Here is a 24,396-nt window from a genome sequence, read left to right on the forward strand (position 1 = left end):
CAGCCAGGATCTTACCCAGGCTGAACCACTGCTCTTAGGTCATACGAAGGGGAGGACACAACCATATGGCAATATTGGGGTATCTTTGAGAATGACAGAGTCTCTCTCAGCTCTTGGTGGGCTTTGTTGGTAGTGGAATAGTCTTAGGGTCCTGGAAACTCCAGTCACTAAAGCCACCCCGGGCCAGTGGTTTTGGGGTTGTCACCTTAGAAATTCAAACAATGAGACTCATGGACCACAGGACTTTTGTGAGAAGTTTATTATAGACTCATGGGTGATGGTAGTAGGGCTGGGGTGCTTAAAAGGAAAACGGATCAGACTCCCACGTGGCAGGGTAGGTCCCAGGATATGGATGCCATCGGGCTGCTGCTCTGGGGCTTTAGAAAGGGCCTTTGGCAGGAAACCAGGGTGAGGTAAGGGGAAGGAGATGAACTGGTTAGTCCAGCTGGCCCAACTAGGTGCCCAGGGGCCTCTTCTCAGTTTCTATCACTCACAGGTAGTCGTTCAGTGGAGACGACATTAGAAGGTCCCAAACAGAAACTAGAACTCTCTTCTTCCATCTCTGGCCCCTACCAAAGACTTTCTCTGAATTTCTGCCTTCGCGTTGCTGCCTGACCTGTTCAGGCGCCCATCCTCTCTCCACTCTCAAAACTGTCTGGAATATGTAACACCACACAAGGGAAGCACACTGTGTTCACAGACATGGGCAATTGCAGATCAAAGCACTTTTGGTATAATTCTGTGAGTTCTGGGCTGGAAAGGCTCAATGAGTAGAATCACCAAGCAAGGCAGGCAGACAGCCCGAGTCTGAGCTCCAGAGGCCACGTAAAAAAAGCCAGATGTAGCAGCACATGTTCATAGTCCCAGCTCACTTTCCTAGGAATGCAAAGCAGAGACTGAGGAGTTGCTTGGAAGGTTGCGGGCCAGGGAGCCCAAGTACAGCAGCAGAAACAAGAGAGACTCTGCCTCAAAGCCAGGTGGAAGATGAGATTTCCTGAAGTTTGTCCACACACACACACACACACACACACACACACACCATCAGTTAATATTTAATTCTATAAGTTTCTCTAAAATGCACTGGTAGTCTCAGGTCTTAGTAATTTATTGTATTGGATAATGTCCCCCAAATTCATGTACACTTGGAAACAAAGTCTTTATAGAAATAATCACATTAAGAGGTCATCCTACTGGGTCCGGGTAGGTTCTTATCCAGAGGTGGGTCTTTATCAAAAGAAGGGATTTGGAGATTGGCAGGGAGGGGAGAAGTTCCACAGGAAGCTACAGGCAGAACTTAACGTGATTGGTTCATCTGTAAGTCAAGAAATGTGAAGGGGACCACTCACAGTGGCCCACACATGTAAACCCAGCTATGCTAGAGGACCACTCACAGTGGCCCACACATGCAAACCCAGCTATGCTAGAGGCTCAGACAGGAGGATCACAAGCCACAGGCCAATCTCAACAATTCAGTGAGCCCAAATCTTGAAATGAAAGAAATGAAAAGCTGGGGAGCGGAGGGGAGGGGAGCGGGGCGGGGGGGGGGGGGGAAGGGAGGGAAGGGGAGGGGAGGGCCGCAGTTCAGTGGAGAGTGTGTGCCTAGCATGTATGAGGTACCAGGCTTAACTCCTAGTACCTCACTTAGAAACTGAGGTGGGGCAGGCACAAGGAAGAATGGGGGCAGGGAGCAGGTAGGGAAGAAGGGGAGGGAGAGAGGAGGAAGGGCTAGGGGAGAAGGAGTGGGGGCAAAGAAAGGCAAGAATTGCCTCAAACTACCAGCAGGTGAAAGAGGCACATGGCGATCCTCTGGAGCATGGTCCTGCTGACTCCTCGGCTTTGGACAGGTGGCGAACTGTGGCCGTCCATTTCTGCCATGGACCATTTGCTCACTCTGAAATACCTTGTTGTGGCACAATAGTTAACGCAGGGTTCCTGAGGATCTGTGAATTGTTCTGCGAGGCATTCTGGCCACAGCTGCATAAAGAAGACTAACCTGTCCCGGTTGCTGCCTGTGGGGTCGCAGGACTCTGTTACTGTCCTGCTCCTTACCCCGCCTTTAAGTTTTCAGAGTCAAATGGAAGACCCTCTTCCTAAAGGCTTTCTCTGTGGTCTGGAAAGCTAGTCCTGCAGCATTGTTCTTGGAGGAGTAGCAGGAAAAGAACGGAGTCGTTAGGGTCTGAGTAGAAATACATGTTTAAAGTCTACAGAGTAACTGAGACTGACGACTGACACCTACTAACTCGAACTTTAGACTTTTTTGCAGCATAGATGGTACTCATCTGACTGGGTTAAATTTTCCTATACTCTCCTACATTAAAATAATAATAATAACGGCCATTCAGCCTAAGACCCCAGTCAAAACTGCTGGACTCATTAACTTCAATCTTTTTTAAAAAATTAAAAAACATTCTCTCTGTCTGTCTCTGTGGGGGCAGGGGGAAGGAGGGAGGAAGGGATGGAAGGAGAGAGAGGGAACAATTTTCAGGACTTGGCTGTCTCCTTCCCTCATGTGAGTTCCTGGGAGCAAACCCAGGGTATCAAGCTTGGTGGCAAGCACCTTCACCCACAGAGTCATCTCACTGGGATGAGAGGCCTTTAAAAAAGATTAAAGCTTTCTTCTGCTCACATTTTCTCCTGCTGTGAATACATTATCACTGCAGATGGCCGGTCTATACTTCAACAGCACTGCGATGCTCAGGGCTCTTCTATGGCCTCTTCTTAAGATTTAAACGTTCTGCTGTGAGCAGAGCCGTTCTTCTGGCAGCTACACATTAAATAAATATGGTCTACGTGAAAGGTAAAATTCCAGGTCTCAGATTATTTTTTTAAAGGTTTATTTATTTTATGTAAGTATACTGTAGCTGTCTTCAGACACACCAGAAGAGGGCATCCAATCTCATTACAGATGGTTGTGAGCCACCATGTGGTTGCCGGAATTTGAACTCAGGACCTCTGTAGGAACAGTCAGTGTTCTTAACCACTGAGCCATCGCTCCAGTCCCCTACATGAGATTTTAACCTTCCCAATAAAGTCTCAGTTGATAACAGCAGCTTCAAACTTCCCAAGAATAAGAAATAATGAACAGTCTGCAAAGCCCTGAAGAGGTTTAGCCTGTTCCCAGTACAACAGTGTGAATGGCAATGGGGAAAAGTCAGATCGCATTGTGCTTATGTTTAAACTCTACAAGGGTTCCATCCTGGCTCAGAATTAAAGCCAAAGTCCTTGTCATGGCTCACGAAGCTACAGAAGAACCCTTCTCCACTTTGTTTGCTCCTTTCCCCTTTGTGCAACCTAATCACACTTGATGTCCCTGCCAACAGGAGTAGACACGGCCCTGCTCAGGGGGGCCTCTTGCATTGACCTTCCTTCTGCTACCATCTCTTTCAGCCAGTCACATTGAGTCCCGAATTCCTTCAGGTCTTTTCACTGACAGTTCTCCTCACTCAGAGACCCACCAGCACCCTCAGCCAGTGCCCCACCACCCAGCACTCTCAGTCTCCCTTTCATAGCTTTTTTCCATTGCAGTAGACCACAAAGGCTATGCTCTAAAGCAGGACGGCCTGACAGTGAACTCATGGAGAGCCATCGTTAGGGACAGTGTCTATCCAGGCTGTTGCCCCACAGCAGCAGCCAAGGATGAGGGTGTTTCTATCTTGCCACACACTCATTGCCTTCAATTGGCTTAAGCAGGAGAAAGCAGCCGGGGAGTGTGGCTCAGCTCCTAAGTGCTCTGGACTGGCACTGACACATGGCATTTCTGCTCACTGCTCAAAGTTAATCACAGCTCCAGTCAACTGCAAGAGCCAGGAAGTCTAGGGAAACTTTGGTGCCACATCCCCCTATATTTGGTACACATTATATGTCTATTTAGTGTTGCTTGCTTGAAGGTAAGTTCTATTATATCAGGAATTTGTGTTAGTTTTGTGTACTGCTATTCTATGGCTACAACAGAGCCCAGCATATTTATGGGAGCAAGGAAGGCTTGGCCCACAGTCGATGGAAACAGAGAAGCAGATAGTGGGGCAAAATGGTGTGCTGGATGCAAAATGGTGTGCTGGATGCCTTAGGGTCTGGTTACACATCTGAGGAGAGCCTAGCCCCACATGGTCTGGCTCTCTCTTTCTAGAGGCCTCACCTCCCGGCACTTCTAGTTTACAGCATTATGTTGCCCCTGAATTCACCACAGGCTGTCAGGCTTTCATGACTCAGGAGCCTCATGCAAGGTTCAACCCCAAGGAGAAGCCTGCTGTCCCTCAGCAGGAGCTCCTCCTACCGTGCCGTGTTAAACAGACATAAAATGACAAGGTGGCTGGGATAAGCCACAGATGATGCCTTTTAGTCATTAATAGTAGCCCAAGACTTTCCTAGTGGGATCAAAACAAGGGCCAAAGCACTGTGCTGGGGAAGGAGAAGCGTCTGTCTTAGGAGCTTCACCCATATCCAGTAAAATAGCTTGTCTTGCTTCCAGCAGCTTAGCTGGGCTTGACTGGATTATCACAACAGATTGGCATCCAGCTTCTTCTTCACCCCTCCCCCTCCCTGCAGGGCTAGATATCCTAATGTAAATATTTAATCCTATTAAAGGCCCTGACAGAAGGCACTGCCTGGTATGTCTCACGCTAAAGTGATAGCAGCTGGGAAAGTTTTTGTATGATGCCATGCCTATCATCTAAGAGACAGCAGAAATGACACTGCAAAGCCCCGAGATGCTCACCCTACAGTCAGAAGGAGGAGATGGCCGTTGTCTCCCCTCTATCCTGTCAGTTCTATTTCTCACCCCAACCCCCAACAAACAAAATAGGAGAGAGCCTTTTAAGTAAGGACAGTGTTTAAAAACTCTATTAGCGTAGTATCTGTCATCATAGCTGCGGTAGGGGCAATATAGGAAAGAGAAAGTGGTATTTGCCTTACACGGCTGTTTGTTTGAAGAGTGGGTTGAGCGTCCTCCAGAGGTCCAGGAAGGAGTAAGGCAACCCAGCCTGTGAAGGAGCTCAAGGGAGTAAGGGGTGGAGGAGTGGGGTGACCAGAGTGGATCTGGGGGTCTAGAGGGGGTCAGAGGCTCGAGGAACAAGAGTGCTGGCCTGCACAGCAAGTGCAAGTCTCACTCCTCACTCTAAGTGACGGGGTGAAGAATACGCAATGTCCAGAGTGGCCCTGCCCATGGTGGCCTCGAGCCAACATGCTCTCTATAGGTAACACCAGATTCAAAAGAGTTCGGGCAAAAGTGTGTGCACTATCTCACCACTGATTTATTTTTAGCAGTGATTACACGTGAGAAGAATGTATCTTTCACATGGAATTACGTGGGTTGTATTAACAATTAATCTCATATCTCTTTGCATGTTTTAAATATAGCTACTCAGAAACTTCACATTATATACATGGCTCTTATTATGCTTCTACTGCCCAGAGAGCTGTCTAGACTCTGTACATGAGCAGCATTTAACTGTAAATTTTCCTGTTTTATAGATACGGCAGGCTTATGTGAGGGGCCACAGCTCAGAATATGACTTGTCTGAAGCTTTAAAAAAAGTTTTATTTATTTATTTACTTATTTTTATACAGTGTTCTGCTTCCATATATGCCTGCTTGCCAGAAGAGGGCACATATCTCATTATTCATGGTTGTGAGCCACCATGTGGTTGCTAGGAATTGAACTCATGACCTTTGGAAGAGCAGCCAGTGTCCTGAACCTCTGAGCCATCTTGCCAGCCCCAATAAGTTTTATTTTTTTATATTTGCCAACCTAATGCCATTTACCCTAATATTTTTAATTCATTTTTAAGACATGTATTTATTGCATGTGTGTGCATGGGTGCTCATGACACAGAGTGTGTGAATGCACATATACATATCACAAGCATGGAGGTCAGAGGTCAACTTACAATAGTCAGCTTTCTCCTTCTACCATGTTGGTCCTAGGGATTCTACTAAGGTCAGCTGTCTTGGAGTCACCCACCTTTACCCAATAAGCCATCCTGCTGGCCTCTAACTCCTTCGTTTTTGAGATGGTCCCACTATGCACCCCAGCATGGGCTCAAACTCATGATCCCTAGGCCTCAGCTCCAGAATACTTGTGTTACAGGTGTGTATAAAACACTATACCTAGTGTCTTTGGGGACACAGAGAGGTAAGACTGTCTCATGTAGCCATGGCTCCCAGCCATGTGGCTAAAGGTGACCTTGAACTCCAGATATTTCTACCTGGACCTTGGAGTGCTGGGATTAGAGTTGTGGATCTCCGCGTTTGGCTTAGTTGGTGTCATTTTTAAAGGCTTGAAAACAAAAGGGGGACCACAAGGTACTTGGCACATCATCAGAGAGTCCTAAAAGAATTTTGTGAGAACACTTTTGAGGCTCGGGCTGAGAGAGAGAAGTGTCCTTCTAATTCTGTTCCCTATGAAACACCAGCTACCTGGTGGTCCCATTCTTTCCTTCCTGCTGTGGTTTCAGAACCAAGTGGGCACTGCCGGGGATTGCTTGTTCATTTGCTTAGCTTTGAGACAGGATCTTAAACTTAAGTCCCCTCTGCTCAGTTTCCCTGGGGCTGTGATTATATCACCGTCACCTCCCTCAGCTCTGGCCACCAAGTTTTGTTGTAATTCCCAAGTCATTTCCTCTTTCACTACATTTTCACTAACATACATTAATCGTACAAGAGGGCAGGGTTCGCTGTGATTTGTATGTATGCACATGATACGCTTCAGGCGTTTTTATTTACCCCTCATTGCCTCTCTTATCTGCAGCTCCCAACCCTCAGCCTCCACTTCTGATCCATTATTCTGTATCAGGTTTATTTTTGCTTACTGTGCCCTTACCCCCCGCCCCCTTAAGGTGCTAAGGAAACAAAGTCTGGAAGACGCACTAATCCGAAAATAAAAACTCAGTGGAATAGCTCACCTTGTGCTCAGCAGGTGTCCCGTGGATGTAGTGATGAGTTCCTAGGCCTTGCAAGGTGCCCATGCCTCCTTTGGACATGTTTATCCAAGAACTATCTCCCAGAGTGGGGACCAGGGTCCCTGAAACCAAGGTAAGGCCTGAAGTGTTCATTGTCAAAGTTCGCTCAACTGATCTGAAGAAGTTAAGAACTCCCAAACAGATGCGCTGGAACAGAAAAAGTAGAATCAACACACTGCCCTTTCCCCGGCCCCACCCTTTGCCTGGTCCCGATCTACAGAGTGGAACTTGATGGGGACCTCAAGTGGGCAGCTCTACTGTGGACAAAGGAAGGCACCATCCCTGGAAGGGACTGATTACACACACACACACACAAACATACACACACACACACTCAAAATCAAAGAGTTGAAAGCTTGAAAACATTGCCATTAAAGGCAGGGACGCCCCATGGTAGACAATCAGACACCTCCAATTTGTGTAGCTGGGTGTGCCATCACCCCCCACCTGTAGCTCCCGGATGTGAAGGTGGCGCAGACACAGGAAGGATAAGTAGGCCCCTCTCATCAGGACAGGATTCCTGTCGGGCTCAGTCCCATCACTCAAGCCTAGCAGTTGCAGGGCCACGGCGAAATTGTATCTTAAGCACACAGAAGAAAAAGAGTAAGCACTTCTCAGGTCAGAGCAGTTCAGGAGATCTACACAGCCCATGGGCTGTGACACTGAACGGAAGGGGCTCTCTAGAAAGGCAGAAGGGAAATAATTGCTCCATTTGCATAAATATAGTCAATTCACTGAGCAGTTACCCACTGGAAAGACACAGTCCTGGGGAGAAATATGAATTCAGATCCATTAGCATGTTAACATGTGCAATGGTTTGAATATGTTCAGCCCAGGGAGTGGCACTATTAGAAGGTGTGGCCCTGTTGGAATACATGTGTCACTGTGGGTGTGGGCTTTAAGACCAACCTAGCTGCCTGGGAGTCAGTCTTCCACTAGCAGCCTTCAGATGAAGATGTAGAACTCTCAGCTCCTCCTGCACAGTGCCTGCCTGGATGCTGCCATGCTCCTGCCTTGATGATAATGAACTGAACCTCTGAACCTGTAAGCCAGCCCTAATTAAATGCCTTTTAGAAGAGTTGCCTTCACAGCAGTACAACCCTAACTAAGACAACATGTTATCAGCTCTGCTTTTATTTTGACTTCAAATGTTTTCGAGATCACATGTAAGCTACACACTCCTCAGCCACTAGTTTTTCCCAGTTTTAATCTCATTTCCAGGAATCACCAATATTGAGACTTAATTACCCCGTCTCTGTTCTTTGCTTGAGAGACCCGTCAGAACTCTGGCTGAGATGTGGTTTTGCAAAGTCATCGTCACTTGGATTTTCTGCCTATCAAAAAAAAAATAGTATTAGTTTAAACACTTACGATATTAACAAAATCACAGGTCATCATAGAAATAAATGTCATGATATGAATAATATTAGATGTGTTAATAAACATGTTTTAATCCTAAGAAGCATACGATTTCTACAGTGAGTGAGGGAGTGAGTCATTGTTCTTACCAGTTAAATCTTTCTTTATTGACAGCTTTTATACAGCAGCTGCTCCATTTCTTGCCTTTTACATGATTTCACTTTAAAACTTTTTTTCCAAGATAATACATGCAATGGGCGGTGGTGGCACACACCTTTAATCCCAGCACTCAGGAGGCAGAGGCAGGTGGATCTTTGTGAGTTTGAGGCTAGCATGGTCTACAGAGTGAGTTCCAGGACCCTTGAGTCTCTCTGCCCTCTCCCCCGCCCCCATGTGTGTGTGTGTGTGTGTGTGTGTGTGTGTGTGTGTATGCGTGCACACATGAGCATGCTTGTGTGCTTGAAGATGTGTATGGATGTATGCACATGCCTGCATGTGCCTGCAGAGGCAGCCAGAAGTTGCAGTTGGACATCAGCTGCCTTGTTCTGTCACTTCTCCACAACCACCCCTTCTCTTCCCGAGACAACATGAAACTCCAAGTTTAGTAAGGGCCCTTGTATGCAAATATCTCACATACTCATCTCTCCTGGTAGTCAGAGGCTTTGGTCATCTACCTGGGACCTCAGGGACAAGCATGGAGGTAGTGCTCTCTGTGGTCTGCCCTTGACCCTGTGAGCAGCCTATCCTAGTTACCTTCCCTTTGATCCTTAGACACACAGCCCGTTCTCCTAAAATACACTCATACATGGTGACCCAGTGGCAGAGGCTAAGGACGAAACCCTTCTGGGTTGTGCTTATTCTGGTGTCTGCTTCATGGGACTGTAGTCCTCACAGCAGAATCCGCTGAGTGTTCCAAATAGCTGCTTTCCTCTTTTATTCCAGCAACTGACGACCCATCCTGGTACTGGGCCACACAAATGAACTTGATATTTCCAAGCCTCCTCTACTAGTCAGTGTAGCCCTGTGATTAAATGGAGCAGGGCACAGGAAGAGAGAGTCAAAGTGCCAGTCATGTTACAGCATCTGGGACTATCCCAGAGAAGTAGGTTCCCAGACCCAGTTCTCCACCCTCCTTTAGGACAGGAGAAGACAGCTAGGGCTCCACTTCGGGCCATGTGATCTCATCAGGTATAGTGGTTGCACTTGTCGAAACTTCATGACAGACAGAGCTGCCCAAGGGCTCTCAGGTGGGCCTCAGACTAACTGCCTCCAACCATCTCTGGAGCCAGTCTGGAGACGTGATAGGTGGGCATCTCTGGTGTGGAGCCAGAGAACGGGCAAACACTCTACCTCTGCTCACTGGTGCTGCAGCTTAGACATGGTGCTTCTGGCCAGGAACCACAGCAAGAGGTTCCGGTTCATACCGGCTCCTTACACATCACTAGCAGCAGAAGATTATTCAATGTGTGCTTTCTCAGGGAGGTGGCAAGGACACTGACCCGACAAGCACGTCATGGGATCCAGAGTTGCTGCACGGCCTGGCTGGCCCTTCCCTTGTCCTGATCAAAGACTATTGAAATCCATGGCCCATCGGACCCAGGGCTATCTTAATCATACACCATCACCAAGTAACAATAATAAGTAAACTTGATGTCCTTCCTCATTTCCCAAATCCAGACCTTGGAGTCAATACAGAGTTAGAATCGTGTCAGGAAAGGAAGGTTGGCCTTTGGTTTTAGTGGCAAATAGAAACTGAACCAAATAGCAATGGCATCATTGCTAAGTAAACTAACCCATGTCATATGCACAGGGGAGCCAGAATGCTCATTGGTGTCTGATGGAGGAAGTGTACCTTCCATGCTGGAAACTTGGCTTCTGTGTCTATCCTAACATAACACAGACTTAACAAGACCGAGCCTGTTCCTTTCCCTGTTCCCTGCTTGAACTCAGCCCAGGTCTAGAAGATGTCAGTCAAGCGCTCCTGAGCCCCACACAGAGCCTGTAGGTCTAGGTTTGGTTTTATTTCTTTGTGGGGTTTTGTTTTGTTGTTGACACAAGATTTCACCATATACCCTAGGCTGGAGTTCATTATATAGCCCATGCTGGCCTCCAATTCTTGATTCTCTGGTCTCTGGTTCCCTTGTGCTAGGATTACAGGCATGCACCGTCATATCTGATTTAAGGATGAGGGTATGTATGTGTGTGTGTGTGTGCTGGTTCATGTGTATGTAGAGGCCAGAGTTCATCTGTGAATGGTGTTCTCTAGGTGCAGTCCACCTTGATTTTGGAGACAAGGTCTCTCAGTGGCACCTCTCGCTCACTGATTAGACTAGACTGACTAGCCAGCAAGTCCCAGCAATCTGTCTGCTTCTACCTCCTTAGTGCTGGGATTTCAAGGAGGTTCCACCATGCCCAGCTTGGACTTTAGGCTTCCTTGGCAAGCATTTTATCAGCTGAACTCTCTTCCTAGATCCCAGGCCTGGTTTTTAATAAAAGAAGACTTCTGGGCTGAAGAGATGGCTCAGGGGTTAAGAGCACCAACTGCTCTTCCGAAGGTCTTGAGTTCAAATCCCAGCAACCACATGGTAGCTCACAACCATCCGTAACAAGATCTGACACCCTCTTCAGGAGTGTCAGAAGACAGCAACAGCGTACTCACATATAATAAATAAATAAATTAATTAATTAATTAATTTAAAAAAAGAAGACTTTTGGCTAGAGCTACTCACAGGTGGCCACGTGACCTATAGCATACTTGAAAAGTAGCATGATCTATGGCATGGTATTGAAAAGAACAGCAGAGAGGCTAGGGAGATGGCTCAGTCAGCCAAGGCTTGCTGTACAAACATGAAAATACAGTACCTATGTAAAATCTGTGCACCTTTCCTGTCCAGAACTCCAACAGTTGTCAAGGTCATGATAAAGAGGGGAAGTATAAAAGGCCAGATGAGACCTGACAGGTACAGTTAAATCCAATTGGGGACCTGGTGAGAAGGGGGAGCAGAGACAGACAGAGTGGGCACAGTTTGCCGGCACCTACTGTAAGCATCAGGTTGGATGCACCTTAGTAACATATACGAGTAGCAGTAACTTTTCTGTAAGCCTTGAGTGTAGCTAAATAACCATTTTATTCAAAGTGGAAACCTTAAAGAAAGCTTTAGGGGTGGGGTGAACAGTTTCCCTCTGAGGTGGCGCCATAATGAACTAAGGATTGCATCCTTTCAGGTGTGGAGGTGCCCTGAGCTCTGCCCTCCTCTGTCCAGGGCATCTTTGAAAAAGATATTTACCAAGGTTCTTAGCGGCCACTTGACCTGAACACACACAGATGCTAAAATGAGCTTAACTTCCATGTGGGAAGCCACATATGCCATTACAAGGTGGCGCTGGCTACCGCTGGCCACTACGCATAAGTTTGGGTAAACAACCAATGTGTACATATGCAGTAAAGCTTTTTGCCAAGTCACTGCCTGGCCTGGGCATGATAAAGAGGTTCTGTGAGATACTGAGAGTATAACCAATCAGATGAGGGACATGCAAACGAGGTATGATAATTAGGCTCTGTGAGACTGAGAGAGTATAACCAATCAGATGTAAGACATGCAAATGAGGTAGGATGCATAACCAATCTGGGTGTGAGACACACCTCTCCTAGGCCTATATAAGCAGCACCAGTTCTGGGCTCAGGGTCTCTCGCCTACGCAGTCAATGCTCTCCCAATAAACATGTTGCAGAAGGATCCTATTGTGGTGTCTGCTTTGCTGGCGAGTCGGGCGCTCACACTTCCATGTGCTTGTACAGCAGCACTGGAGAGTCAGATCGATGCCACAGCCCAGCGCTCCTCTGAGGTGTCAGTCATAGTTACTCAATCTGGGTCCCACCTGACCCCTACTCAACATTCATGTGGTGATGTGAGTCCCTGTGGGGCTTGATTCTGTGTAAGGGACAAATGCTTGGAGAACTCACAAATTATGATTCTGGAGAATTCAGCTAAAAAAAAATGTTGATTGCTGACATGGAATTTCTTATTTTAAGCAGTGCTGCCTTTCCCATGCCTGGGCAGCTTGTGTGGCTGGTTCCTCCTCATCCCTCTGGTCTTAGGTCAAACACAGCACCCTGCCTTAGAAGGGCTGGACCAAGCTCCCTCAGAGCTCATATGTATTTCATATAGATTTTGATGTTTGAAAATATTATGGGAAACCATATTTTCTGTGATATTTTCAAACATCTAATCCCATCCCCTCTTGCTGTCCCTCCCTTTAAACCATCAGGCCCCTGAGACTTCTATCTCCCTCTGCTTTTTCAGTCACTGAGAAAATAAATTTTTGATTGTGGCCTCATGATTTTCTATTTCTTTTTTCTTTTCTTCCTTCCTTTGTTCCTTCCTTTTCTTTCTTTCTTTCTTTCTTCCTTCCTTCCTTTCTTTTCTTTTCTTTTCTTTTCTTTCCTTCCCTCCCTCTCTCTCTCTCCCTCCCTCCCTCCCCCCTCCCTCCCTCCCTCCCTCTCTCTCTTTCTCTCTCTCTCTCTCTCTCTCTCTCTCTCTCTCTCTCTCTTTCTTTCTTTCTTTCTTTCTTTCTTTCTTTGAGACAGGTTCTCATGCAGCCCAGGTCAGCTTTGAACTCTCTATATAGCACAGGAAGGACCCTGGGACTTCAGTCCTCCTGCCTCCAGATTCCAAGTGCTAGGATTACAGGAGTGTGTCACACCTCCAGGCCCTCAGATGTTAATAACTGAAATCTCAGGTGACTGATCAGCCTCGGAACAAACTACCCAGCAGCACCCAAGAAGCTCAGAGATACCTAGCATTGAGTATCCAGCACTGAGTGCCCAGTACTGAGTACCCAGCACTGAGTGCCCTGCCGCTTCTGCCCTGCCCCCACCCTCTGTCCTGTCAGTCTGGCTGAGGAAGCAGAGGACTCAGATACTTTTAATGTGCCTTTGCTGGTATACAGTCCTTGTTTGTTTGTTTGTTTTGTTTTGTTTTTTTGAGACAAAGTTTCTCTGGGTAGCCCTGGCTGTCCTGGAACTCACTCTGTAGACCAGGCTGACCTCGAACTCAGAAATCCACCTGCCTCTGCCTCCCAAGTGCTGGGATTAAAGGTGTGCACCACCACTGCCCAACGGTATACAGCCCTCTTGACAGTAACATATACCACAGTGCAAAATGTCAACAGAAGCCCTCAGCACCAGTGAGATGCCAGCTGAGGAGCGAGTGTTGTGATGGCTGGGTGCTCTGTGGAGGAATCTGGGAGGCAAGGAGGTCACTTCTACTGCTGACCTATGTGGTCAGTTATTTCTCATTGCGCACTCTCAAGGTCTGTTTCAACAGATTAAATCTAAGGAGAGAGAGAGAGAGAGAGAGAGAGAGAGAGAGAGAGAGAGAGAATGTGTGTGTGTGTGACACTCTAGAACACATTAGAACCCTTCCTTCAGGTCCCACTTCCTCCAGCCTGGGCTTTCCCAGTGTTCTCAGTTTCTCTATACCTTTGGCTTTCTACAACTGTTCGTCACTCTAAAAAGTCTATTGGGAAATCTAGAGCAGCAGAATTGTTTGAAAGGAGCTCTCTGGCCTATTGGCCATGTAGCTCTCTCTGATGGTCTTGCGGGGTCACCACAGAGCTCCTCACAGGCCCTCTCACCTTCTGTGTGAGAATGCAGACAAACACCTGCCTCTCTCACCCAGCAAGACCCAGTCCCAAGTGCCTGCATCCTAACCTTTTACTCCCACAAACTCCTCTTACTCACGTGAGGGGAAGTGACACCACGCTCCCTTTCTCAGGGCCACCCCTCTGCCCTGCTTCGTCATGCCCTCCCCCCTCACTCCCCAGCTCATCTATCTCCCATTTCCCTTCTTCCATCTTTTCCTTTCAGACTATGAGCACAGTTGGGTCTTCCCATGCTGAGGAAGGCAATAGGTCAGACAAACAATAGCAAATTCTAGGTTCAAAAGCAAAGGGCACCAAGGTAAAGACAAATGGCTGCTGATGCTGTAAATGTCCTCTATTCACAACAGCTGTCTGACTGGCTTTATGCCTCTCTCAGACAACAGTCCTCTGAGTGGCTTCCCGAATTTGATCTTTTCCTTCTTCCATCTAACCCACACGCTGCTGCCACACGAATCCCCCTAAAACATCCTTCTACATATATCACACCCCTTGTGGAGAGTTTATGGCGTTCATAACCTGCCTTTCCTACTGCATCCAAGGGGCCGTTTGTCTTTAGTGTCTTTCACATGAGTCTTCCTCTCCCCCTCATATCTCCTCTGAGATACCCTCATGCTGATCTCGCTCCACCATTTATGTTAAATCTCTTCTTATTTTTGGTGTTTCCCACTGCTAACAGCACACAGTGTTCCATTGGCTGGGCACTCTGCTCTGGTCACCATGGGACTTGCAACCTTGCTGATGTGGATCTGTGGAAGCCTTTGGCTGGAAGAATGAGAGCAATACAGTACACATCTGTAGGTTCCTCTCTCTGAGTAGCACTGCTGCTCTCTTATGCTTATTTATTCTGAATTATTATGTAAGTATTATACATTTATTATTATTATTAACTATCATGGTAATTAAGCTGCACAGATAATAGAGCTTTGATACAGAGGGTGAATTGCTGAAGGTGACACATGGGGCCGAAGGGAGCCAAAGGCAAATGGACTGTGTGTTCCTGTCCTACCTGGTAGAGTTTGGGGTTGCTATATATATTCTTCCAGACTTGGTCATAGTTGCGCGGATGCAGAGGCTGAGCAGGTGGGCGAGATGGGTGATTCGAAGCCATAGGCACTGTCTTTGCAGCATGGTCCTGGAGAACTTGCATGACTCTCACGGGGTCAGAAATCTTAAATAGAACAGGGAGAGGCGATGGTAAGTAGACACAATAAGGCGGCTTATTTCTTTTTGTAAACTTAATTTGTTTAGTGTGTGTGTGTATTGGTGAGTGGGTGGCACAGCATATATGTGCAGGTCAGCGGGTAATTTTTGAGAGACAGGTTATTCCTTCCATCATGTGTATCTAGGGAATCAAACCCAAGTTGTCAGACTTAGCAGCAAGTGTCTCTACCTTCTGAGCCTCTTCACTGGCCCCTGGATCCCTTCTCTTCAACAGGAATCTGGAAAGAGCCTTAAGTGGGACATCGTTCTATTAAAAACATCCAGGCTGAGGATACAGCATGTGTGAGTGCTTGCCTGGCTTGCATGCAATTACAGGCTCTCTCTCCAGCGCCATATGTGCCTGCCATGGGTGGTACATACCTGAAATCCCAGTACTTTAGGGGTAGACGACAGAGGATCAGAATCTAAGGTCTTCCTTAGCTACAGAAGTAAGTTTGAGGCCAGACTAGGATATAGGATATAGACCCCATGTTAAAGATTAATTAAACTCAAATTACCTAAATACATTCATCCATTTGACACCATGTAAATTCAGATGTATGTGCCCCCAGCATATTTAAAACTCAGATAGCATCCTCACAAGTGTTACACCAGTGAAAAGAGAACCCCACCTCCCCCCATCAGCTCTTGGTGTGAACCTGCCCTCTGTTAGGAAGCTTCAGGAGACAAAGAAGGTGGCAGCAGGATGCTTGAGGCAGCCTGTGCTTCCTAAGTACACAGACGTGAACCCATTTCCCTGACTTTTCCACATGGAACAGAGCAGGTGTTGTGTGTTTAGGTGGAAAAATCATCATAAAAGTCACATGGAGGGGCTGGCAAAATGGCTCAGTGGTTAAGAGCACCGACTGCTCTTCCGAAGGTCCCGAGTTCAAATCCCAGCAACCACATGGTGGCTCACAACCATCCGTAACGAAATCTAATGCCCTCTTCTGGAGTATCTGAAAATAGCTACTGTGTACTTACATATAATAAATAAATAAATCTTTAAAAAAAAATTGTAGAAAAAAAAAAGTCACATGGAATCTCAAAGAACTCTCCAAGAGCCAGATAATTTAAAAGAGGGAAGAAGGCTGGGGGACTCACACTCCCTGAGTTCAGAAAGTATTTCAGATGAATAGTCATCAAAATAATGTGTCATTGGCATAAGGACATGCTACCGGTCGATGGAGCTCAGAGGTAAACACCAAGACCACCAAGTAGGAAAAGTTATGGTCTGCACTGATGATGAGGGAAAACCAAATAGCCAAACGCAGAACAGTGAAATGTCATTCTTGCATGCAGAAGTTAACTTCAAATGAACTGCAGACAAAAAGTTAAGCCCTGAAAATATAAAACTCTTAGAAGAAGCTTCATAAGACTGGATTTGGCAAATTTTTTCTGAGTTAAAAATTTTATTTTTAAGCCGGGTGTGATGGCGTATGCCTTTAATCCTGGCACTCGGGAGGCAGAGGCAGACGGATTTCTGAGTTCAAGGCCAGTCTGGTCTACAAAGTGAGTTCCAGGACAGCCAGGGCTACACAGAGAAACACTGTCTCCAAAAACAAAACAAAACAAAAATTATTTTTAGATTTATTTTATTTAACATGTTTGAGTGTTTTACCTGCATTTATATATGTATACCACATATGTGTCTGGTGCCCCTGAAGGTCGAAGAGGTGTCAGATCCCCTGGAACTGGAATTATAGATGGTTGTGAGCCATCATATAAGGACTGGGAAACAAACTCAGGTCCATTGCAAGAGCACTAAGCGCTTTCTTTAAGTGGTGCACCCCTCTCCAGCCCCTGGGCTGGTTATTATTTTACTGTTCAGTTTTGAGAAAGTAGCCTTCAGACAGGAGAAACACTTTCTAGTCATACATCTGATAAAGGAAATGCAATATATAAAGAGCTCTTGCAATCTAACAACATAACATAAATTACTGAATAAAATTTAAAATCAAGGCAAAAGACTTGAACAGACACATTCTAAATATGATTATGGATCGTAGGCTACATGTGTACAAACAGCCAAGAAGCATATGGTAATAAACAAAATGTCACCTGAGGAATGCAGCCATTAGGAGGGCACTACTGAAGGAAATGTAGAACAGTCATTGTAGGTGAGGATGTGGCAAAACTGGAATGCCTGCCTACTGCTGTTTGCAACAATAAACATGAGACTTAATGTGTGTCTCAGCTGTTTCACTTCTGGATATACACCCAAAAGAATCGAAGACAAGATGCCAGGTATTTTCAACCCTGTGTTCAATTTGTAACAGAATCCCATGAGATGTACCAACAGGTGGATGAACAGACCTTAGTAAATACTTACAAGGGATTACTATTCAGCCTTGAAAGAGAAGACACTTCTGACAAATGTTCCAATATGGCTACCCTATAAGACATTGTGCTAAAAGGAGTAGGCCAGTCATGAAAAGGTTAAGTGTTGCCTGAGTAGGCTCATTTGAGGTTTCTAAAGAGTCAAGTTCCTCAGAAGAGGAACTAGGGGAGTTGTTCAGAGAGCAGAGAAGGGGGGGGGGGTGGCTGGGGGAAAGGGGATGCTGGGGAAATGGTCAATTCGGGCAGTGAATCAGTATGGGGTGCAAGGTAAGAATGTCCTAGAGACCCACTGCCCAACAATGTGAGCATGTTTATTGATAATGAACTCAGTACTTAAAGTAGCTAAGACAGTAAATTTCCTGGGAATTTGCACCCAACCTTGTTTCAGAGATGAGGAAGTTCAAGTCGAGGAATCAATACCACATACGGCTCAGCATTGAAGCAAAGGCCCAGCTCTTTTTGACAGGTTTTTTTGTTTGTTTGGTTAGTTGGTTTTGTTTTGTTTTGTTTTGTTTTGTTTTGTTTTTTTTTGAAAAGACAGAATTTATGTGACCCTGGCTGGCCTGAAACTCTCTATATAGACCAAGCTGGTCTAGAACTCACAGAGATCCATCTGCCTTTGCTTCCTGAGTTCTGAGATTAAAGGTGTGCACACATTACCAAACTTAGGAAGCTGACAAGTTTTATTCTCTCCTAAAAGCTAGCTAGATTTTTAAAGTTTGCTGATTAGATTAGAAAATTCTAAATAAGAGGTCAGAGAGATCCCTGAGGTTAATCACACTGGCTGCTTTTCTAGAGGGCCCAGGTTCAATTCCTAGCACCTATCAGAGGGTTCACAACTGTCTATAACTTCAGTCTTTGGAGACCCAACACCCACTTCTGGACTTTGTGGCATTAGGCATGCCTATGGTCCACAGACATCATGCAAGCAAAACATCTATGAATTTAAAATTGAATTTTTAAAAATGTAAAGAAAAAAAGGCTCAAAAATAAAGTCTTCATAGTGAACCCATGCTAATCAGTTGTTTGCTTGCTTGCTTTTATTTTTTTTAAAGAGAAAGACCCATCTGAGATTTTTCAAGGATGATATTTAGCAAGCCTCTTGCCCAGAACAGAATATGTCTATTTTCTTACCTTCAAAAACTGTGACTGGAGGTTCATTAGCTCATCTATTCTCTTCCGTTCTTTGAGTCTGGTCAACATCTTCTTCTGCCAAGGATCACATTTTGGCTTGACCTAATGGATGAATAAGTTCACGGGTCTCAACAAAAGCCACACAGAGGAAAATCTGAGGACCTGCCGAGGTGGATCTCATGTCCCGACTTGAAGGTCTGCTGGGGCATGTGAGGCCTTGGGAAGGTTCTGCACCAGTCACTGACTTGTGGAAGGGGCCAGCAGTTTCTGTTGGCACTTGGCCTGTGCCAAATTCAAGTTCCATCTGGACTATATGGAGCAGGACAGAACCTAGTACCACCAACAAAGGATCCACTAAACTGACAAAGCCAAAGGGAAAAGTCGTCACAGAATGCTGGAAACTTTACAGTTAAAACCTCACTTTCCTATTAAGAAACTAGCTTCTGGAATGGGACAGCAGAGGGGTAAGATGTAGCTGCTAGAGTTTCCTGGTATCATGGAAGATTCACAAGGATTCACCACTGGAGGAATCAGATTTAATAAGGCTTACAAGATTAGGTTTTAATTGTTGCACCCAGAGATTGAGTTACCATTGTTTCTGAACTGAGTTTGTGTCGTACATTCCTTCATGTGGTGGCTCGTTTAGGTTCAAGAGAGAAAGGTATGGCAGCAAAGCGCTGGTTTGCCAGATGTGCACCACAATGGTCATGGGGGATCTGAAGCATGGGGCTGGCATTGTAATGACCTGCCAGAGGGAACTGTGGAACTGGGTGGAGAGATTGTGGAGCTCTGGGTCAGAGTCTCCACGAGATAAAAACAGGTCAGCCATTGCCCCCTAGTACATTGCCGGCCATAGCAATGAGGCTGAGAGTTGCTGGCACTAGGGCAGGAATGTGTGGATTCGTTTTTTTAATATTTCCTGTAACAGGTGATAAACCAACATGTTGGGCAAGAATCCATTAGAAATTTAAGATTATTAGCCTGAGAGTTACAGAATTTCATTTTATTTCTTTTCTTTTTTTTTTTAAAGTGAGTAGCTGGATAGCTCTGAGACCAGTCACATCAACTCAAGCACAAGGGAGGGGGAGGGGATTGAAACACAGAAAGCAGGCTCTGAGGTCCCCTACTGTGGGGAATGCAGGCTTCTCTGAGTCAGAGAGCTGTAGAATGGAAGCTGTCTACTTCTTGGGGCAGAGATTGATTTTATAAAATTGGGATTATTTGCTTTTGCGATAGATTTATATACAGATTTTGTCTGAATCGCATGGGGAATTTCACATGGGCTCAGAACTAGGATAGGGAAAATTAGTCACTAACTTTAAGTAGAGAGGGCAATGAAGAGGTATTAATAAAATATGCCTGTGGCTCCAGACAGAGAGCCAAACAGATAGATGGTATAACAAGTTGGCTGGCTGCTCTAGGCAGAGAGCTGAACCATAAGATGGTATAAAATTGCTTTACTTGCCTTGCAGGACACTCATATTCTGTCTAACGTGGGCTCCATGGGAATACTGGGTTTTATTGGCAACATAGGAAAGACCTAAGTATAGATACATGCAATATTTTAGTTTAATTGGATTGTTTTAATTTGTACTAGGATAGGGAATATTAGTCACTGACTCCAGAGTAGAGAGTGCAGCAATAATCATTGCCTGCTTTGAACAGGTATTAATTATCTATGTCTGTGGCTCCAGGTAAAGAGTTCAGCAGACAGATATTATACAGGTATTAATAAAGTATGCCTGTGGCTCTGGGCAGAGAGCCAAACAGAAAGATGGTATAGATTGTTTAACCAGCCACAGGGAGCTCATATTCTGCTAATGTGGGCTCCATGGAAATCTTGAGTGTCTTTTCCTGCTTGGCAAGATAGGAAAGGCCTAGTATAGGCACATACAGTATCTTAGTTTATTAGTTTATTAGATTATTTTGATTTTCAAAATGGGTGTGATGTTGAGTTTTGTGGTTATATTATTCCTCTGCAAGAGAGGTCTAAATAAAGCATTTTCTAATTACTGGCTCAAGGATATGCTGATTTGGGGGAAAGGTTTTGTCTTTGTGTTTTTGGAAAAGGTGATTAAGGTATTTACACCTTTCAGGGTTATATGGATCAGATTTGATAGAGGGAGACCCCCCTGAAGAACTAGATTCCAGAGAATCAAACATAAAGGTTAGCTTGATGATACTAAAAATTGTTTTGAGATTTGTATATTACAGAATATATAGCCTTGGTGAGTCTCCACTTGAACTTTGGATGTCTTGGACTTTCAGCCAGATCCAGTCAAGACACAGACATCAGAGACTAAATCATTGGTGTGGCCTTCTTAAGGCCAACCAACTCTATTTTCCCTACCCTCCCACTCCCTTAAAAATATCTCAATGCCCATATTCAGCTTGATGAAGTTATGAAGAGTTGTTGCCCCAGTTCCCTGGGCTTTGGGGCTGTGGGGGGGCTATTATAGGTTGTCTTTCTAGAGAATATAAAAATGGTCATAATTGGAATAGGGAGAAATAGCTAGAATTGATTGAATAGTCATAATCTCATTTTGTAGAAATCTTTTTAATTGTTACTAAGTTGAAGTCATAGTTGCTTATTTTGGTACAGAATTTATTCTGATGCAAAATCAAGGTTTTCATTGGTATAAATTTCTTCTATTGACACAAAAAATTTAAAAGTATAGGGCTTAGACCCAGTCCTCCTGTAACTGTTATTATAAACTGATCTGAGATGATTAAGCCTGTGAGTTAAGGGCCAAATAGCAAATTCATGGCTCTGAGTTTATTGTTAGGGTGTTTTCAGACATTTTAATTAGAAATAGCTGAGAGTAGTTATCAGAGAACAGTCCAGATTACTTTATATAGATAGTTGATTTTCAAAAATGTAAGAAATCCACAGAATGTGATATTTAATGTTATTTATTCACTTGTTGTTGAGACAAATCTGCTCCTAACAGCTTCCCATTCCTGGATTCAAAGAAGCAACTGAGCATCTTACCTCCAGATGAGGTGATACATTGTAGCTAGGTAGCCACTGGGCAGAAAATTGTCAGTCTTTCCTGCAGACCTGTACTGTTCTTGAAAGGATACAGTTTACAGGTTAATACAGCTTAGTTCTGCTGAGATAGAATAGGGCAGTCCTTAATATTTCTGTATATCTAAGGTCTGTCAGATGATTCTGGGCCAGAAGGCTGAAGACATGCTCCATCTTCCTGACTTACAGGGGCTGTATAGGCAGGCAGCTGTCTCTACAATTTGTCTCAATTCTGGAAGTCCTGTTAGGCTTCCTATATATTTTCAGTTAATGCTGGTCATTCTCGGATTTCTGATGGGGTTGAAAAACTACTTATAGTCTCATAGTCAACCCAGGCTATTTACTTTGAGAGAATAGATTTGAGAGGATGGTTTTCAGGTGGCATACAATCTAAAGCCAGGATATAAGTCAAGATAGAATTCTAAGTCTTTTAATTTTGGATAGATGACAATGTTTGATCTTAATGGCATAAATGATGGACTGGGTATTAGGTCTATCTTATACTTTATAAATTACAAAATGGTAATAGTTGTGCTCTGTTTATATTTGAGAGAAAGGTTTTGTTTTTTTTTAATTAGAACAGAAAGGGGGAAGTGCTGTGGACGGGCCTGGTGTTGTTCTTGTGAACCAATCACCTAATGAATAAAGGAGCCAATCACTGGGAGAGTAGGCGGGACTTCCAGGTTGGAAGGACAACAAGAAGAAGCAGGAGAGAGTTAGTCCCTTTTGGAACAGGTCAGCAGAGGGGTAAGATGTAGCTGCTAGAGTTTCCCGGTATCATGGTGAATCCACAAGAATTCGCCACCAAGAAATCAGATTCAAATAAGGCTTATAAGATTAGGATTTTAAATTTTCGTTTTAAAGATTTATTTATTATTATATCTAAGTACACTGTAGCTGTCTTCAGATGCACCAGAAGAAGGTGTCAGATCTCATTACGGATGGTTGTGAGCCACCATGTGGTCGCTGGGATTTGAACTCAGGACCTCTGGAAGAGCAATCAGTGCTCTTAACCACTGAGCCATCTCTCCAGCCCAAGATTAGGTTTTAAGGGCTGGAGAGATGGCTCAGCAGTTAAGAGCACTGACTGCTCTCCCAGAGGTCCTGAGTTCAATTCTCAGCAACCACATGGTGGCTCAAAACCATCTGTAATGGGTATCTGAAGCTGTCCTCTGGTGTGTCTGAAGACAGTGACAGTGTACCCACATACATGAAATAAATAAATCAATCTTAAAAAAAAAAAGGTGAGGTTTTAATTGTTGTGCCCAGAGATTGAGTTACCATTGTTTCTGAGGAAAAAAGGAAAGAAAGAGAGAGAGAGAGAGAGAGAGAGAGAGAGAGAGAGAGAGAAGAAAGAAGAGAAACTGTGTCTCTAAACTTAATGCTATGGCTACAAATTATATTTCACCATCAAGGTGATAATTCTCAAATTCATATCTCAGCCCAAATAGATATGCTCAGCTTTCTATGTACAGACTGCCTGTGTCCACCTGTGGCCAAGAATAGCTATGAATGCAGCCACACACAAAATGCTAAACTTCCTCAAAACCAAATTTTTTAAAAATGCAATTGTACAATTCCCAAGCACAACTCTGCAGGTGACAATGGCATGTGTTAGTGTCAAAAGGCTGGATGCTCTTGACTGTTCTGCCCATGTACCTCCTTAATATCTATGCTTGGAGGTTAACTCTAAGACAGAGGGTCTGTGCCACCTACACTGACTGCCTGAGTAGAAACCCAGGTAGAGAATAATCTTTGAGCTTTCTCTCTCTTTCCTTTCCTTTCCTTTCCTTTCCTTTCCTTTCCTTTCCTTTCCTTTCCTTTCCTTTCCTTTCCTTTCCTTTCCTTTCTCCTTTCCTTTCCTTTCCTTTTTCCTTTCCTTTTTCCTTTTTCCCCTTTCCTTTCCTTTCCTTTCCTTTCCTTTCCTTTCCTTTCCTTTCCTTTCTTTTCCCTTCCTTTCCTTTCCTTTTCTTTCTTCCAGCTCACCGTTCAGGATGGACTGTGTCTCTCTAAGATTAATGTTGAAACCCACCCTGCAACACGATGCTGTAAGTGAGACTTGGGAGGGGATACGTTCATAAAGGTAGAACCCTAGAGAATTTGCTCTCATAAGAGGCCTAAGGCTGCTGTGTGTCTCTCCTGCCACCCAGGAAATGGCAAACATCCAGCAGTCTATAGCCTGAAAGAGTCTTTGGGAGATTCCAACCATGCTAGCAGGCAGACCTGCTTAGCTCCCAGAAATGTAAAAAGCAAAGTGACTTTGCTCATTAGCTACACACTTCATTGAACTTTGCCAAAGCAGCTTGAATAAACAACAGCAACAAATTGTACCAGACTTTCCTTTCAGAGTTTCGTTCCCAGCACACACATCAGACAGCTCATAACTGCCTATAGCTCAAGTTCCAGAAGATCTGATGCCTCTTCTGGCCCACAGTGGTGCCTGCAGGCTTGTGACACACACACACACACACACACACACACACACACACACACACTTCTTTAAAAAGAGACTCCTTTCCTTCATATTACAATCAAACTTTCTCAAACATGGATTCTATATTTTCAGTTCTACCTACTCATTAAAATGTATTTGTGATTCCATTGTCAATCATGGTCATTCATAGACAGGCACAGAGTTGGGGACGCTGGCCGCATTCCCAGTCAAGGCAGAACAAGACAATATTCTTCCTTATGTACGTTCAAAATGAGTGCCCCT

General features: G+C 44.9%; 1 protein-coding gene and 1 non-coding gene across 13 annotated transcripts in view; one reads left to right on the forward strand and one right to left on the reverse strand.

Annotated features, from left to right (window-relative positions):
- Window positions 1-24,396, reverse strand: part of Ccdc162 (coiled-coil domain containing 162) — a 177,677-nt gene that overhangs the window by 109,199 nt on the left and 44,082 nt on the right. For all 12 annotated transcript variants that reach the window (XR_871443.3, XR_003948818.1, XR_001779633.2 and 9 more), the window contains 5 exons: window positions 18,653-18,754; window positions 14,985-15,146; window positions 8,205-8,290; window positions 7,404-7,536; window positions 6,900-7,103 (listed from right to left, as the gene is read on the reverse strand). Coding sequence is in view for 9 of the 12 variants with exons in the window: in XM_011243230.3 (XP_011241532.1) it covers window positions 6,900-7,103; window positions 7,404-7,536; window positions 8,205-8,290; window positions 14,985-15,146; window positions 18,653-18,754 (687 nt within the window). In the remaining 3 variants the exon portion in view is untranslated. The remainder of the gene's footprint in view (window positions 1-6,899; window positions 7,104-7,403; window positions 7,537-8,204; window positions 8,291-14,984; window positions 15,147-18,652; window positions 18,755-24,396) is intronic.
- Window positions 22,697-22,751, forward strand: Mir3473b (microRNA 3473b). The gene has a single exon (NR_039554.1). It is a non-coding gene; the product is annotated as a microRNA 3473b (primary transcript).

Source organism: Mus musculus, chromosome 10 (assembly GCF_000001635.26).
Source record: "Mus musculus strain C57BL/6J chromosome 10, GRCm38.p6 C57BL/6J".
NCBI lineage: Eukaryota > Metazoa > Chordata > Mammalia > Rodentia > Muridae > Mus > Mus musculus.